At 40.6% G+C, this 19,526-nt stretch overlaps 1 protein-coding gene across 1 annotated transcript in view; it reads right to left on the reverse strand.

Moving 5' to 3' along the window:
• LOC126397482 (dipeptidyl aminopeptidase-like protein 6) overlaps positions 1-19,526 on the reverse strand; it is a 158,902-nt gene that overhangs the window by 59,193 nt on the left and 80,183 nt on the right. The window contains exon 3 of the mRNA XM_050056320.1: positions 11,779-11,877. Coding sequence (XP_049912277.1) covers positions 11,779-11,877 — 99 coding nt within the window. The remainder of the gene's footprint in view (positions 1-11,778; positions 11,878-19,526) is intronic.

Raw genomic sequence — 19,526 nt, forward strand, 5'->3', positions numbered from 1 at the left:
ATATTGGTCCCTAGATTATGTTCACCGAGTTTCATGCAGATCGGTCAAACTTCCTAGGAAGAGATCAATTTTAAATGTTTTTCAAAAAATTCAAAATGGCGGAAAATCTATATAACCGGAAGTTATGGGTTCTTGAGGCAAATTTGTTCCTCATGAGGAGAGGCATCTCTGTGCAAAGTTTCTGCGACATGCGGGACATGAGATATGCCCATTCAGAGTTTGCAATTTCAATCGGTTGCTATAGCGCCCCCCTTTGGCTAATTGATGTAATATTGCTTCATTTGCATCCTCCCATGACCCTCTACCACTGTGCCAAATTTCACATGGATTGACCAAGTCAGTGAGGAGAAAAACGTGGAACAGACACACAGACAGACACACAGACAGACAGAGTTTTCGTCATTATCTAGTAAGATTATGCTGTGATATGCATGGTTATATGCATGGCACGTGACTCCAGATGTGTGCAGATCTACAAAGGCTGAACAGCATTCTGTGTAAATTCAATTGAGAGCATCTGTTTTAATAGTAGTGTTGGTATTTTTAGTCCACTACAATGTAATTTAGCCAGAAAAGTCAAGTTTAGCATCAGTTTGCTCATCTTGGCTTTCAGATCTATAATGAACAATACACAATAACAAATGATAGCATTATGACAATAATGTAACAGCGTAAAATGAGTCACAACTGAAACCAACTGAAACCAGTGAGGCAACTCAACTCCCAGAACGCTGTGATCCGTCAGGACAAACTGTCTGGCTGGTACAGTCAGGCCATATCTTTCTAAGTCTATTACCCCTGAAAGCAGTTGAGGAGAGAATTGGCTAAACATTAAGTTCTAAAAAACTCACCCACTGCCCATCTAACTCCATATTCCCTCCAAGATGGCTCTCAAGGGAGCACCCAAGTGTCCTCAGAAACCCTCCATCAACCTGCTAAAAAAAAAACCTCATGTGCTTTTTGTAACCTGTAACCTCAATTTGCAATTAATCCTTAAGTCATTGTGTCATTGATTTGACTCACTGCGTCTGAGGTGACGGTCATTTCATCAGTGCCAGCTGTTCGTATTCTCCTCATAAATCTACAATCTCTGTCGCTGCTTAATACACCATCCACCATCCTCGTGTGCTTTAACTTCCTCTTCTCCCTGTGTGTGTCAGTGTAGCAGTGGTGTGTTTCCTTGCAAACCAATCACTGAACTTTAAAAGGCTCTGCTCTTGCTCAAAGTAATTAAGATCATTAGGGAGGCTAGCGCACATAAAATAACAATTATAACAATAATAATAATGACATTAAACATCACAGCAGTGATTAGACTCTCTTGTTTAGCCAACAAGAAACGCAATTTCAACGTTATTATGCAAGCTCTCCAAGGAGATACCTCTCAGTTGAAATACCTCAATATCTGAGTTATTTGCAAAAATCATTCATAAACCCCAAACCATGTGGATTCTTAAAAAAAGATACATGCAGAGTCTAAATGAATGGTTTTATAGAATCACTGTAGCAAAATTATGGAGCAGGCCCCTTGCTGTGAAGGGATCCTCACAGCCTTTCTGCTGCATTACGCAAACACAGTTAAGCTAGGAATTCTCAGTGATAAGACTGCTAAAGTGAATTTAAAGGATTGTAAGTCCATTTTACGGCTTGGATGTGAATGCTGTGTGCAGTGGGCATTATAGGGAAGTGGACTGTAGAGGGAACTTACTGTAAATTGAGCTGCAGTGGAGATGTGTCTGTATAAAACATACAGTGGTAGCTGCTGCAGAAATATTACATCATGCATTGACTACATTTATGCCTAAACAACACAAGTTCTTCTGCATACAGAACTATGAAACCACGAATATGTAACAAACAAGGACTCGGGATAAAACAGTTAGCACTATTTGCAGAAAAGAAGACAAAACACAACTATATTCCTCATGTGTGTTTTTGTGTCTATGTGCTTGTGCGAGCATGTCTATTTTTACGTGCATGTGTGTGTGTGTGTGTGTGTGTGTGTATCTGTGGTGTATCTCTGTTGTTAATTAACCCCATCTCTGTCTATTCTCCTCTCTGCAGGCAGAAACAGACAGCACAACTGGTGCTTTTTAGGCAGGTTTATGTGGGTGCCAGACTGTACTATTTTGCTAAATGCATGAAAACACTATTACTACTGCTGCTGCTACTACTATAATAGTAGCAATCACAACTACAATTACCACCTCCACTTTGCCTCCACTAACCAGTCAAGTCTACATCCATGTCTGTCCATTTAATACATGTAGTGAAGACTTTGAAGGGATTCAATAACTGGTATTAAGTCTTTTTTTTTTTCGAAAAATGGAAGTTATCACTCTACTGTCATGGTCACTGAATCATTTCCTGTGAGAAACATGCTGTCTTCACTTAGAGACTATTTTTACAGAGTTCTGATAGATATCATCACACTGTGCAATAACAATCAACTGAAGCTCAACATCAGCAAAACCCACGAGCTTGTGACGGACAACCAGGGAAACAGGTGACCTCCTGTCCTGGTTGTCACCCACAGAGAGGAAGTGAGGAAGGTGGATCCAAACAAGTACCTTGAGGTCCAAATCAAAGGAAAAACTGTACAGGGCTCACAGCAAATCCCACTTCAGCAGGAAGGGACAAAGCAGACTGTTCTTCCTGAGGAGACTTACCAAGATTAGTGCCACCAATTCAGTGTCTGAACAAATGTTTCCCCTTCTGTTCTTGAGATATGACGCTGAATAACGGCCAGAAAAGTGTTTTTGCAGAACATGAAGATGCCACAGTTAAGTTAACCTTTTGACCTTTTGGCTATAAAATGTCATCACTTCATCATTTTATCCTTTTAGACGTTTTTGTGAAATTTTGTCATAATTGGCAAATTAATTCTTGAGTTATGGCCAAAAACATGTTTTGTGAGGTTATAGTGACACTGACCTTTGACCACCAAATTCTCATCAGTTCCTTTTTCAAGTCCAAGGGCACGTTTGTGCCAAATTTAAAGGAATTCCCCAAAGATGTATAATTATTACTAAATACAGTACAATGGAACTGCTCGTCCAGCACCTGTAAGCGAATTTATGTTTTCTAGGATAGTAGAGACCCACCCTACTCTCCCTTTGACTGGCCAGCACTTGTTGCCTTTGTTGGTTCGACTGCTCAGGTTTAGGCAAGAAAAGTAAGACTGGTTAGCCTGGGATTAAGGCAGTAAGGCAGAGTAGGGCAGGTCACTCCTTGCTATCCTAAGACAGGCCACTGGGAACATTTAGAAACAAGGCTGCGCAGTGTTCCTGGGGCCTGAAATTCCCCCAAGGCGTTCCTCATATATTGCGTTACCAGAATAGGACGTTTGTGTGGACAGACGGACAACCCAAAAACATAATGCCTGTGGGCACTGCTGTCGCTGGTGCAGAGGCATAAATGTGATTTTAGATGAGGAAGAGATCCAAGTAGAAAATAGATCTTAATCATTTAGCTAGCAGGTTAACCGATAAACTGACTTGCCAGCTAGCCGTTGTTATCAGCTAGCTGGCTGATAACAACTAGCCTGCTAGGTAACCGTCTTTAAAAAATCGACTGACTAAAATCAGAAAAATGACGACTTAATGTCAATTTCTATCTAAATTCACACAGCCATTATTAAAAAAACTATCAAGATAATTGCAAATGTCCATATAAAATAATTCTTATGAATAATAACATAATAACATTTATAGGCAGTATTGAGAGTTCATGGAGTGTATCATTTGAAATTTAACTATGACTAATCCCGACACAATGCTTGACTTTAGGTATTGTTTTTTTTTTCCTTTTTTTTTTTCCAGTAAACTTCAGTAAGTTTTCCAACCCACAGTGTAGGAACTTTGTTTAAACAAAATGCCATCTAAAGTTGGGAAAAGTATGATCTAAAATTGGAGCAATCTCATCAAAGAATAACTTAACAGTCTGACCAGACATCTGACGCTGGCCTTTTTCGTGAGGGTTCAGGTTCAGTACCCAGCCTTGGAATTCAAAGCTCACAGATTTAAATTTCCTGTTAACCATGGGGCTTAGCAAAGGGGTTTAAGCTGTGATTCAAACACTCATATAGCCAGCTGAAGATCTGCAGACAGAGCGTTTCAAAACCTTGGAGAATTGCCAGTGAAATCCCTGAAAAGTCATGTTTTCTGTTTAGCTCTTGACCTTGCAGCGGCAGACAGACTTGAGAGAGAGAGTTCTTGAGCCTGAGCATTGGCCCTTAACAGGTATAGAGGATAAAGAATCTGTACCATTGATCAGAGAAATCTTGAGTTACACTATTAACTGAAGCTGAGATTGTAGAAATGAGTGCAATTTAGTCCCTACTTGAAGTTCTGCTCAATAGCTTTCTGAAAACTTTGCAGAATGTGGAGCTGTCCCAATGCTTCTTTAAGAGAGGAAGCAACACTATGCTGTAACCAAGACAAGAACCATAAAAGAAAGTTTCTCTGCCATTGGGAGGAAGAAGTAATCTAATTGTGGCAGGATTCTTAAATTGGACAAAACATGACCGAAATAGCTGTTTTTCAATTTCGGTTGCCAAAAAACTTGGATCAAAGATGACATCCAACTCTTCAGATGTTCTTTCGACGTTAGCAGCTAAGGAGCTATGAGACTGCTGAATTTGTCATGAGACGCACTGAAGCAAACGTATAATTCCAAAGTCTGCTTCTCCTCTTCAGTTCTGCATCAGATGTAGATATTTCTACTCCTCCCTGGGTATTAAAAACACTGAACAACATCAGTATATTGCGACAGCTTGTTTCTGTCAAAAGACAAGCTGTCGCGCCACTTCTGCTGCTTTCTGGAGGTTGAAAGAGACGACAAAATGGGAGCTTGTGCCGAGACATCCTCTCAGATTAAGCATCAGTCATGCTTGCAGTAGAACTGGGCCATCTCTAAAGGGGATATTTGCACCTGCTGCTTCATATAATGTTACCATTTTACAAAAGCTGATTGTCTGTGACACTGAATGAGCACTGGATGCTAACAGTGAGTGTATGGGCTAATTTGATATGTCTCATTGGTAAGAAAAAGATCCATTGCAGAACTCCATTAACAAATGGCATCCACATCATTACTCATGTTGTGTCATGGGAGCAGAGCTATGAAAAGTCAATAAGGGAGTGAGACAACTGGCTAATCATCTCCAAAGTGACTGCTTTACATAAACATTAGAGATGAGAGGTTATGCATCATTCAGAAACAAGGTAATTCTGCGACAAGCTCGCATGAGTCTACGCACACAGACAAAACAAACATCGCCGCCACACTTCACTTATCTAAATCACAGTCACAAGTCCCTTTCAAAGTCACGACGATAACACTTTTGAGGCAGTCCCAATCGTTTGGACCACTTTACAAATGGCTCCCCCTTCACCATATTTAACAAACATCAACAAGACACGAGGCATCCTGGAGGGGCAAACAAGAGGAACGTGGCCATTAAAATGGCAAGCAGCTGCTCAGAGCGCCTGCATTGTGTCCCACAGGGCTGGCTTCACCTTGGTGGTGCTGGAATGATGTTGATGCTGTGTCTGTTTGATTCAGATGGAGTGGTAAAAAACAGGCGTATGTGAGATATCAGCAGTGTCTGCTAACGGTGCAATTACCAAACCGGGGAGACCTATCGTGATGGCTTCAGAACATGACGGGAATACTGATGCAGGGTGCAGGGTGACGTAGTTCGTACAGCTTGAGTTAGATACAGCATGAGATAAAAGGATGATTTCACTTTATTACAGCTTGGGCATTTTGTTGCTTTAGCCATCGTAAATAACTGAGATCTATGGACATGGCAACATCGCTACGACAAAGTCCAACCAGACCAGGAACAAACAATCCGATATGTGTGGGCAGTGACCTCACTAAAGCTGGGGAAGGCAGTTTTATTTTTGGCATCATTGGACAAAAATCCCATAATAAACTTTGAGCATATTGTAATTCAAGTGGACTGAGGGAAAGCTAGACCTCCACACCTTCCCTTGGTTCTGTTTCCAGGCTTGAGAAAATCTAACCCGTGATGAAGGACTTCGGCCAATCATAGGTCATTTCAGAGAGAGGGCATTACAGTTGGCTGTTCTACAAATGCAGAAGCATGTGCATGTGAAAGCCTGATTCAATGACAGAAAATCCTGTTGAGAAAGTTGCTGTTCCAGCATCGGCAACAACTGCCTACACTGCAAAGCAACCCAAAAAAAAAAGACAGACTTGTCAAAAACAAATTTGGATAATAAACAAAATAAAACACGGGTCAGTATTGGTTAAGTGTTTCAGAGATGGAGAGAAAATGTTGCTAATAATTTAACCCTCAGCTAACCAGCTAACGGCTGCAGCTTTAAGTTCACATTAATGTAGCCAACAGCAGCAGCTCTGGAGATGGACCCTCAGTCAGCGGCTGGAGCAACCTGAGTCCAGGGCTCCTTGTTGCATTAGCAAACTTTCTGTTGCTGCCATTACACAGGTTACACTGGGCGCTCCTGCTGGTCATCAGCCCACTGTGACACCTGGCACTGGGGGGTTGGATTCGCACTGACCAAATTCAGTTTCTACAGCTGCCGACTGAAGGTTAATTTCCAGAACTGGTGCTGCTCTCCTCCTGAAGAAGCTGTCCACAGCAGCAGGGAGCAAGGCGGAGGGACTGTGGGGAGGCTAACGCGAGCTTATTCTTGTCTCATTATTGGTCTGATAAACACAGAGAGACAGAGCACAGCCAGGAGGGGGTGAGCAACTGTGCAGTGAAATATGATTAAATAAATGAATGTACGGGAAACAGTGAAAGCCTGTGCATATGCCCGTGTTCGTCTGGAGGAAGGGGCTGAGGACAAAGAGGGGAGAGCTGCGGGAGGAGGGTGTAACCTGATCCAGGATGCCCTCTGACCAATCAAATACATGAAAGTGTGTCATCATGGCAGATTTCTTTGTAATGAAAACAGCTGACAGGATAGAAGATAAAACAAATGTTGCTAATTTAACCTTTGCTTATAGTATGTTCAGTATTTGGCATCTGATAAGCCTTTCAAGAAATGCACCTTTTATTTAAAAAGGCCCTCCTGGATCATATTTCATCATCTCACTGGAACCTGAGGCAACACAACCCTTGCAATGTCACTACAGGGTTGTCTCTGGTCTGAGCGTTTAAAACCTGTGTGATTGTTTTAATGGTTAAGTTTCTTGCTCTGTCTGACTTCTATTTAGTAATGTTGCTGCATATCCAAATTTCAGAGAGAGTTACTTGAGTACAATGTTATTACAGATAAGTACGATAGCCAAACTACTATAATAAAACCTAACTTTTAATAAACCTAAATTATCCTTTAAAATGATGATCCATTGGCTGGACAGGCAGGGAGCACAGTCTCTGCACCTAATGATACTCAAGTACAGTATATATCTAAGTTAATGCTACTGGACAAGACGTGAGGAAGCAATTTTTCCTGGTAAAAATAGCCTAATATATGATCATTAGGATTCTCGAGGTTATATTCAGTCTGTCTCCAGGGAATTGATTGATAGGTGCAGACAGCCGGGGGAAGAGAAAACATAAAACCGGGCTCAATTAGGTTTAAAAAAAAAAAAAAAAATTCAATTTCAGCTCCCGACCGGGGAAGCCATTACTGCAAATCCTATAGACAGCCCTGAAAGCAAGCAGGTTGGTCGAGCACCGGGTCTAGTAAAAACGACACACTAACGAAGTCGAAATAATCAGCTGATGGATCTCTCTCCCTTTCTCTCCTCCTTGTCAGCTGTGTCTAATGATACACTAAAAATACCTCGAGATCAAGGATGGTACTGTCAACAGCACAAAAAGGAAGAGATGAAAGAGCAGACTGCTTTCTAAAGTCAAGTCTTGTTTCATGGCTGCTGCTGCTGTATGTATGGATTATTAGAAAGCTGCTTTCTTTTCTTTGTGCATCTTATATAACAGCCTTATAGATTAAAGGGATAGTTCAGATTTTTTTGTACTAGTGTTTTATGGGCTACTTATCCATAGTCAGGGTAGTACATGCAGTGCAGTAGATGCCAGTTAGCACACCCCCGGTTTGGAGAAGCAGTCCAGGGTACAACACAAACGCTAAGCAAGCTACTGCTGTGGAGGGGGCAGCAGCAAAACGTATTTTAGCCACTTAAAAAAAATCCACATCAAGTCAGTGTACACTATATTTCAAGTATTTTCACTGCTTTACCTTTCCGCCAGACAGCCCTTTCCAACGGGGAAACTGTTAACAACCCTCCTTTCCCATCTGAGCTCTTGTGAAAGCCACCAGAGTCCACTGAGAAAAACAGTAATTTTAGCTTGCTGAGCACAGGAGCTGCTGGTCTACCGCTGCCTCTTTCAGTCTGTTAGTATGTATTATTGTGTGACTTTGGTGAATCCGAACAAACCCATATCATGCCAAAGTCACACAATAACACAATAAAAAAATAACAGTTTGAGGCAGCAGTGGACCTGCAGCTCCTGCGTCCAGCCATGTTAAATTACTGTTTTTCTCAATGGACTCTGGCTTTGAAGAGAGCAATATTAACAGCTTACTTTTCCCCTCAGATCTCAGTTATCACTGTCTGAAGGTGAGGTAAAGCTGTGAAAATATTGTAAATATGGCAAACACTTAAACTGATATTGATTTAACTGGAATTTTTTTAGGTGGTAAAACATGTTTTATTTTTGACCCTTCCACAGCAGTTGATTGCTTAGTTTCCATGTCCGACTCCAGCCTGCTAGACCAAACTAGGAGCGTGCCGACTGACATCTACTGTATGTAATATACTGTCTATGGGTAATAAACCTTTCCAACCCCACTTCAAAAGATCTGAACTATTCCTTTAGGGGAATATTTTAGGTAAATAATAACCACAATTTATGACAATGATCTCATGCAATTCAGCCGCTCTGCTGCTCTGAGAAATATGTTTCAGTTTGAGCTTTTGCTGAGAACACAACAGATGTTACCTTCCAGATGTGTACAGTACTAACTCAGTTTGTGATGTTTACCCAGGCTCATTCGAGCGTGATCAAATTGTTTACAACTATTGCGTGTCACAGATACGAACGGCGACAAATCAGCCACGTGAGAGACGTCTCATCCTTAAGCACATATGGGGACCTGTAGCTAAAACAAACACTGAAATCAGGCCGTTACCCAGCTCATCATCCACAGGAATGCCATCTTCCTGTCACTAATATAATAAATACGGGTTTTCAGCTTTCTAATTACAGCCGATAGCAGAGGGGAAGGCTTTGCAATTTCAGGATACGAGATTTAACAGCTGCGCTGCTTCTAAGAGCCATCTCAGATGCTGAGATTGGAGGAGACAGCTTCGTTGTGCATGAAAGAAGACAAAATCCACCTCATTAATCCTTCAGCTGTTCCGACCCCTCACATCTTGGTGCTGTGATCATTCTCTTCAATGTGGCCCGGAGACGTGTGAGGCTGCATCAAGTCGTTGTTTTACCTTGATGTAAAGTAAAGTATATAATTTTCTCTCATTGGCTCCCCGCGGTGCTGTCGGTGTTTATACTGTGACAGCACCTGCTGTTTAAAAACAAGCATTTAAAATTGGCGGTGATGAATTGTGACAAAAGCATCCACAAACTGTCATTGATCACAGAAAAATGAGGGTTGTGGTTGCAGGTAATTGGTTAGCTATTGAAGCATATGGAATAAATCGTTTGGAGGAATGTCAAACAGCAAGGACACACACATACCCAATGTACAGCGACACACAGTTTTGCAAAGACAGAGAAGGGACAGATGGTGTAAAAAAAAAAAAAAAGAAAGACAAAATATCATTGTCATGAATATTACTATTATTTGTCATTTGTTATAAAGCTAAAAACAGAAAATTTATCATTAGTAGCAATATTCTTACTTTAAGACCTGTAATTAGAAACAATTTTTTCAAAATAGTTGCATCAATACCTTTAATAAGCACAGTATTACCAATTACAATTCATGAAACTCATGAGGCGTTTGAGGTTTTGAAGCTAAACTTGCGTTTGATCACTATGTATTCGTCATGTAACTCTGTCCTGTTTCTTGATGTGTTGGAACAGACTGGTTGTGCAGTTTTATGTTGTCATCACAACATGCTTTCGTTTTATCTGCGCTACAATAAATCTGCTCCTCTCCATCTAAAATGCAACAGAAGTGATGCCAGTTCTTTTTCAGGACCAATTTATCCTCAGTGTAATTTGCTTTCCTCTGTTTTAGGGTGTCGTCTCCCTCTGACTGGTAAGAGACGCCCTTCTTGATTCTGATTTGTCAGCGACTGGTACAGAAGACTCTCTTTGACCAACAAGACAACATGAAGCTTTCTGCAATTAAAAAAAAAAAAAAAGTATTTTAAAGTCGCCTTTTAAAGGGTAACACTGGTATTTTTCAACCTGGGCCCTATTTTCCCATGTTATTCTGTCTAAGTGACTAATGGAAACAACAACTTTCTGGAATTGGTCCAGTATTGAGGGGAATGAAACAGACAGCAATCCTTACAGGCAATTGTGCACCGTCTTTTTCTTTCCATTTGAAGTGTTTGTTTTTGCCACTGACAGGCTTAGATTATTATTATTTTAAGTGACTGACAACATACAGAAAGGATCCCTAAAGAGAAATAAAATGTTTTTTCCAACCTTTTCTCTGGTCTGTTATTGTGACTAAGTCTTGTTCAAGGAAAAGTCTCTTCAGTAGAAGCATTAATGAGAGTTGAAGAGTATGGTGTTGGAGTACAGAAGGCATAAGTTAGTGTTATCTAAAAGATTTTCAATGTCTTGGTTGAATATTTAGCTGATTTTAACAGGCTGTGAGATTTCAGATTGAGAAGTCTTCTTCACCCTCTTGCTTTGAGGCGACAATGCTAACCACTGCAACACCGTGCTGTTCTCCCCGTGTCAGCATGGGTTTTCTCCGGGTGCTCCAGCTTCCTCCCACAGTCCAAAGACATGCAGGTTAATTGGTGACTCTAAATTGGCCGAAGGTGTGAATGTGAGTGTGAATGGTTGTCTGTCTCTATTTGTTAGCCCTGTCTGGTGACCTGTCCAGGGTGTACCCTGCCTCATGCTCAGTGTCAGCTGGGATAGGCTCCAGCACCGCTGCGACCTCTAACAGGATAAGTGGTTATGGAAAAAAAAAACAGGAAAATGAATGAACGTTTCCTTCAGCAAAACATGGACACAAAACAAAATGGAACAAGCAAAAGGGACGGAAAACATTTCTTTAATCTGTAAGGTCCTTTTCTTAATGTTGTCGTGGACACTTACAAAAACAATTTGAGCCTGTCAGTGGCAAAAACAAGCATGTTTAATGGATGTAAATTTAAGGTGCACAATTCTCCCTGTGGGATTACATCGCAGCCTTTTTCACTGCTGTGGCTGCAGCGGTCCCTCTCAATACTGGACCAATTTCAAAAAATTTTCTCTGGATTAGTCACTCGTACAAAAACATAAGAAAATAGGGACCAGGTTAAAAAATTACAGCATTTTGTTTTGTTAGTTCTAAGATGCTTTAAGCAAATTTAAGCAACTAGGAGACAAAGAAATAATAAAAACACTTCTTCCTTACGAAGTTGTTAGGGTAACACATTGGTAAAAAGAGGGCAAGTATGTCAGATATTTCTTTCTCTTGCCTTTCCCAGAATTGAGATGCCAATACCTGAGAAAAATGTCTGATTCTTGTTCTTAAAATGCACAAATAAAAATATTTGGCACTTATTTTCAAATCCAGTCCTACAATAAACTGTGTAACTCTTCAGTTTAATCGAATAACTTACTGCTTATCCATTTGGCGTTAGGGTCGTGAACCTTGAAGTCTTTTCTGAAGAGGTCTGCAACAGTCACCTTGCCCTTGAGAGCCAGGCCATCATCTTCACCTGCAAAAAAATAAAACATAATGTTAACACAAAGAAAACTGAGCAGCGCCGTGTGTATTTATCACAGAAAACCACTCGACATTTTACACTTGCAGGCTTTTCTTTCCACAACATCCTCGAGTGAACAGTAAAGGTGCTTTATAAGCTTTATAAAAGTTCACATCGTAAAGGTCTGAAACACAGTGACTTAACAATAATGCCTCTTCATAGGAGAGGGAGGTTGTAGAAAAATATATTAAAACAGGACAAAAATACACCATTGTTCCCATTTCAGGCTAGTGCTCAAACAGTTTCCTGTCATCCTTTTGTTTTGTTTTTTAAATTAGCACCAAAAGCGTTTAGTGCCATATAACAACTATAGTATAATGTATGAGGCTCTTCTGGCATTAAACTACAGCACATTAAAATGAGTCCAAAATTATGAGTGTCAGTTAGAGAGAGGTATCATCAGAAATATTATGTTTGATAAGCCATCCTTACAACAAACAATTTTTCAAGTGATTTCACTGTTGCAGACAAACTTCCAATGTCAGATTAAATCCTGAAAGTTTTGTTATAGCTGTGGCTCATTCCCATGAGCTTGATTATTTGATGTAAGGTGGTCAGTAAAACTCTGAGCTGAGCTGTCTTGGGTCAGTCTTTTTCTTGGTTGGACGTTCTAATAAAATCAAATATGTTTAATACTATTGTAAGTTTTTAGTCTAGGCTCGTGCTAAAGTTCACTACCATCACATTATCAGCAATCAATAGGTGCTCTTCCTCCAGTACCAAACAGGAAGCAGCAAACCGGGTAGACTGTTCCTCCAGTACCAAACAGGAAGCAGCAAACCGGGTAGACTGTGAACATGGAGGGGACTTTGGGGAGGTGCAAGAACGTGAACGAGTCCTGGTTGTCTTGGACTGTGGAAAGAACGTGAACGAGTCCTGGTTGTCTTGGACTGTGGAAAAAGAGGGGATGCTTGTGGAGCTGAGGAGTGAGTATGTAATTTGGTGTGTATCTATATATACCATAAACTTCAATTAAAAGCCTAGTCCCTTTTACTGGCCCGGTGTGGCCACACATTTTGACAAATGAAGGCCTGTCTCAATTAGACGCCTGGGCTCGTTGCTTAGCAGTTCATTTTTTTTTAAATAGAAGTTTTAAGTTTGGATGTATAAAAGCAGGTTGTTGGCGACCTCAAATTATGTGTAGATTCCTCGATTACCCTGTAAGTTATTCATATACTTTTAGTTCATTAGGATCCTCAGATCAAAAGAATCAAAAGGGTTTTTCATAAAAAGTAATCCAATTTGTTAAGTATTATTTTAACAGGATAAAGTGGTGTTGTATCAGTATGCTGTAATCCTTGTAACTCTCTCATTCTCTGATGTGCTGTCTGTCGGAGCTAGATCAAATGAATGATTCATAATTGATATGTTATCTGAAGCCTAATTTCTATACAAGTAATATTCATACTGGTTTAAATGAACAATTTGATTTTATTTTCCATCTTTGCTGAGCAACAGTTTTTGTGTGAAAGGAGTTATATAAAAGTCTCTCCCAGACACAGTCCTCAGTGATTTAAATAATAGCCCGGGCTATCAATTGAAGTTTTACAGTACACCTACTTGCACTTATCTTAGTTAGAAATCTACTAAAATAGTGCTGCTAACCAACAGAGGCTGGTAGTGAGTTGAGGCAACAAAACATTTGTACACACATTTGTACACAAATACAGTTCATCTTTGTAGATATAATACTGTCCACACATAACACCTTTTAACTTGTGTCATGTGCTTTTGGGAACATGTAAGGAATTGTTAAGGGATTTTGGCATAGATGTATAAAGAGAACTGGATACAGTGTTGGAGGCGGGGCCCACTTCATCCCTATGACAGCTGCTCAGTGGTGCATGAAGCCAAAAAGTTCAACTGCTTGCTTGCTGCTGCTGCTCCACTGCTGCTCTTCTAGACTTTCCAAATGTTACTGGACTGAATGGATAAAATTCTGATAATGAAATGACTCCATTTGTTGGGGTAGTGACCTGATTTACAGACGTCTCTTGTGCCATCGAAGTATATGGGAAATGAAGATTTACATGCAGGACATGGTAGTCATACGTCCCAAATTGTACCCAGCTGACAGCCAGCTAATTGGATTGTTGTTTCTTATCAGTCACACACCAATCACAGCCCATCCCCACAGAAGGCGGCCCATTTAAATATGGCTTCCTGATCCCTGCTTCACCAATGCTGCCACACCACTGCTGCTAGCAAATCTTTACCTCCACCACCCCAGCCTCCACCTTCCTGATTAAGAGTCCTAACATGGCTCCAAGGTCAAAATGGTATTCAATGTCTTGCTTGGGCCCACTCTTATATACCCAGGGGGTTTTCTGTATTACGCTCCCTGTTTTGGCATAGCATGCTGCTTGTCTAATCCAGGGAGCACCTCAAGAATGGAGCCCTCAGCTCCAAACATAACTGTATTTGCATTTGTTGCAATAAATGGTCAAATCTATGACGAGAGTGTTGCTGATTGAAAAAGTCCTTCTCGGCCACAGGACATCATGTGATGGTTGTAATTCCATTGTTTGGCCACTACAAAAATTTGCTTCAAAGCCCAGCACACTTCCTGGGGCCTGGAGTTTGGGATGGGTCAATATTTTCCACCAGGAGCAAGAAAGACACCTAGTTGTAGTCTTGCAAATAGTGTAAGATTCCCAGTCTCTGCAAAGCTATGGTTTGTGACTAAAACCTCACAGTCTGTAGATGTGAGATGGTGTCAGACTCTTCTAGTGTAGGGTAGGCAAGACAGATGGACCGATTCATATCCAGATGGACAGATTCATATCCAGATGGACAAATGTGCAGATGTAGATTTGGTGAGTTTCCAGATTTTGAAAAAAATCTATAAAATTAAAACCAAATTGTGAGATATTCCACAGTTAGAAAAAAGCAGATAAAGACAAAAGGGTAACAAAAATAAGAATAATTTTCTTTCCTCTTCTGACAACAAAAGCTGTTATAATATACATTGTTCTCTCGACACATTCTGATCACTAACTGTGTCTTAACAGCTTTTATCTGCAGGCTGGAACCGTTCACCTTTTAAAGAATAAAGAGCGTAGCTAAGACAGAAATAAAACATGAGCAAAATAACAAAGCAAAGCACCATCGTAACTCCCGCAGGCCTTTGATTAACACCAGTGAGGCTTCTGATCATCGGACCAGACAAGCGTATTTACAGCAGATGCCTCCTGCAATTCATTTCAGCTTAATTTCATCCATCAATGCTCATCATATCATCTCCTGCTACATAATATGACTCATTTCACCTCCATATACGTGGTGGGGGGATAAAAGGCAAAAGACAATATATCAGGAGCTCCTTTGTCTCTAATAAGATCATTCTCAGCCTGATGTTTCATGTTTAACACTGAATTCAAAAACTGTTTTGAGCGATTCGGTCTCCTGCCCAGGGAAACTCTGACAAGACGTGGCAGTTGATGGACACCTTGGTTGGTATGAGGATCAAAGATGTGATATTTCAGCTACAGGACTGTCTTTCTAATGTGTGATGTTTAATCCCCATGGTAAACCTGCCAGTGTCCATGCTGCAGCTGTCATTTTATATGTGGGGTAACTTTTTTCATTTTATTTTTGGCTGCAAAGCAACAGAAATATTTGTTCGTAGACATGCAGTTGAAACAAGGTCAGAGCATAAAGCGGTATACATGTATATATATATATAAAAAAAACAGTACATTTCTCTAGTGTTGCAGTTTGTATTATGTTGCTTTCAACAGGAATGAGCTGCAGGAAAAACCGTATAATGTGACCATTTGTTAAATGTATTATACTTTAATCAATGCCACTTGTAATTACATCCCTTAACATGGAAATCATTTGTCCAGTGTGTATTTAAATGGTGTGTTTGAATTGAATTTACATTTTCTGGTGTCTGTGCTTTTATTGAGATGTACGGTTGATGTCACACTGTATTAAATGTTTTTAACAATGGTGCCATCATGAGGTATATGCTGTGTCACCGGGTCCATGTCATTGGTCCGACAGCCCATTGGTCCGACATCCCATTAGTCCGACGGTCTGCGGTGCTGAACGGCTCCCGGGGGGCGTATTTCGGCCTTGATGGTGCGCCGCGACCGGCTCTGGGTCAGCTGGGAAAGGCTTGAGGCGAAGCAGGCTCACAGCTTATGTGTGTGCCACTTTCTTTTTCATTTTAACCCACACCATGATCTTTTCCTGACCCTAACCAAGCGGTTTTTGTGAAAACTGAAGTTTATTTTGAAAACAGACAATGCATGTAATAGGCTGAAGTTGACACTGTGTCCCAGAATGTCAAGAACCCACGCAACCAGGGTACCTTGCACGGATATCTCGACGTGGTAGGTCCATGACCAAATGTTGATATGTGACGAGGTCAGAGTGAGAATGCATGATTATAGGCCCTGATGCATTTCCTCAATTCACAAACGTGGACACTGTAAACTATCTTGTTTTGGGACTGAGTGTATCTCTGGTATCATCACTGCTATGACAATGACTATTGCAACAGTCAACATCAACAAAAATATTCATCTATCAGTCTTCATACAAAAGATGTTGCCACATTGGCCTCACAAAAAGATGAAAAGAACAGAAAAGAAATAAGAAAATGAGTACAAAAAATGCAAAGTTACAGTAATTTAACAAAAAAAGGTAGACAGTTCAGACTACAGAATCAAATAGAGTACATTTCTGGAAGAGGTATACACTTATATGTGAGTGATGTGTTAGTGTATTTTACTTTTATATTTTTCTTGACAACCAGATTTGGGGAAAGAAGTTATGCTGCAACATCTCAGACTTTATGAAAGTAATGGATGTAGCCATCGTGTCATTACCCATTGGTTTGCAGACTACCGTTTTGAAGCCTTAAGTTTGGTATTTCCGTGGTCACCATTTTGGTTTTTGAAGTGACCATATTTGAATGAGTAGGTGGGGCCATATTGTCCTTCAAGATATTATTGGTTTTGTCATATTACAGCTTGTCATTATGCCTTAGAGTGCCCCAGGAATGAGTCCTAAAACCAGGAAAATTAGTTAGCATTTTAGCAGTTTCAGATCCCTCGTCTCGTCAGTGGGTTGCCTGAATCAGAATCTGTGGTTTACCCACGCCTATGAGATTTTCACGTATTGAACATAAAATATTTCATTAAGCACCCTAACAGGCTTGTGAATTTTGAAGCTTTTATGTGTTTTAAAAACGGCATTTGCTAATGGGAGACTACAGAACGTCATCACACCGAACACAGCTTTAAAGCCTTGTTATGGTGGTGACGTTAGGTCATGTGACTGTGGTGTAGTTTGTTTATAGCCTTATGTTAGCCATTTACTTCTGGATATTGCCTTTAGGCTGAACAAAACTTGTAAGTATCATTGACGTATGTTTTCTACGGAGCTTATTTGCTGAAACAATCCAAAATCCAGTGGAAAAATCCCACTGGCTTTATAATGATGGAACCAGAGCGACGCTAACTTCCGTGTTGGCCTCCAGAAAAACGTCATCCCTGAGGCACTCTGATAGGAACTTCCAGTTTTACTGCTGACTATAAAGGGGTTACCCCTTTTTCTTTGTCTCTTTTCTTGTATTGTTTGGTGGTTGTCGTTTTTGTGATTAATTTGTTAACTGGTTTTACATTATATTATAAATAAATAAATAAATAAATAAATAAAAGAGATAGAGAGGGTGGAGCTGTGGAGGAGCTAGGGGTGGATCTGATTGAGAACCAGCAGACACCACGACACCACCATGGTAGTGACTTGTCAATCACAAGGTAGCCCAACTACCCTACTTTATCATCTACTTTATTCTAAATGGGACAATACTTTAGAAAATTAACATCAAGCTGTACTGAAGAAGACTTGAATCTAGCAACTGAGACCACAAACTCATCAGTAAAATGTTTACAAAGGCAATTAAGCAAGTGAGAAGAGGGGTCATTTTCTCGTTGACTTTTACACAATCAGACTTCTTTTTCCAAAAAGTGGTGCCGCCCCCTGCAGGCCATTAGAAAGAATGCAGGTTCCAGCCATGTCTGCATTGGCTTCACTTTTAGCACAGAGATAACTCTTTGAGCAACATAGAAAAAAGGACCAGTAATAGGGTGAAATATGGATAGAAAATGACCAGGAATAAATGTATCTTTTGGAACTTTTTGTAGGGTTAAAAAGCCTGAGCATTAACGGACAGACCATTCTGTGACACTTGACAATTTACCTTTTGAAACCAGAAATAATGAAAATGCTTTTAGGTGAGTGTCCATAAGCTGGGATGTCATTTGATTGGTCAGTGGTGGAGAAACCTCTGGAATTGAACAATCAAAAGACATTACTGGTGTTTTGTATGTTTTAGCTAGCAATAAAATATAAATGCACACACTTTACATATAAAAAAATCATACTGCACTCTGGGTTCTCAGACTGGTGAAAGCTTTTTTTCTGCTTTCCAGGCAGCCAGTGATTTCACTTCATGTGGGTAAAGCATTGTATCCATTATAGGTATGATCGAGTGGCAGAGATGTGAACCTGTAATACGGCCTCCTGGTGATGTGGCTGAAAATGTGGTTTTATTTCAAAACCTTTTATATGTTGCGTTCAAGTGCTTGTAAGCGCCTCTGATATTAGTGATTTAGAGTTGGGAACACTATATTCACAATAGGCAAGTGTACAATTTTTTTTCTTCTTCTTTTTTTCTACCTGTCTGCATTGGTCTTCGTAGCTTAGCGCCACGAAAGGGTGTAAGCTTCTTATGAAGATTGATGCACTGTTAATCTTGCAGTCAAGTATTTTATACCCATACTGTGCGTGGTTGTGACCGTCACCCACCCTCCCTGGAGACTAGCCTATCAGCCTTTATTGGAAAAACTTCCTAATATGAGCCAGAGAGGGCCGTGATACACCAAAGTGTGTCAAGGGGAAAGTAAGGAAACAAGCAAGGGGGAGGGGGCAGGTGCTTAAGTCCTGAGTTATATAGTGACAGTGCATGCGGAGAAGAAGGAGGAAAAACAAACAAACAAATAAAAAAAAAAAAAAAAAAAAACAGGGGAGAAACAGGCAGTGTAGCTGATGTATTGTGGCCTTGAGGTGGTTGTGCTCCATGCAGATTATCAAAAATAAACATATACATGTCTACTATACTGTACTGAAAAACAAAAACAAAAGAGAAGTCTATACTGAACACCAAAAATGTGAGAGTCTTGGTGGAGGGGGAAAGCCCGATTGTAGAGAAGAGTTGCCAGCGCGGTGTGGTAGGTTCGAGAAGCAAGTGGGCTCCTTTTAAGTGATCCCATCGGTTCTTTGCGATGCGTCACGGAGCTGAAGTATCCCATCGGTTCTTTGCGATGCGTCACGGAGCTGAAGTATCGAACATGCATGCGTGTATCTGAACCCTCCCAATGTGTTTATGAAAACCATCACCAGGGTCCAGGGCCAGCCCTGTGGGGGAAGGCNAGAAGCAAGTGGGCCCCTTTTAAGTGATCCCATCGGTTCTTTGCGATGCGTCACGGAGCTGAAGTATCGTGTATTTGAACCCTCCCAATGTGTTTATGAAAACCATCACCAGGGTCCAGGGCCAGCCCTGTGGGGGAAGGCGGGCGGTATGGCAC

Source organism: Epinephelus moara, chromosome 11 (assembly GCF_006386435.1).
Source record: "Epinephelus moara isolate mb chromosome 11, YSFRI_EMoa_1.0, whole genome shotgun sequence".
Lineage (NCBI taxonomy): Eukaryota > Metazoa > Chordata > Actinopteri > Perciformes > Serranidae > Epinephelus > Epinephelus moara.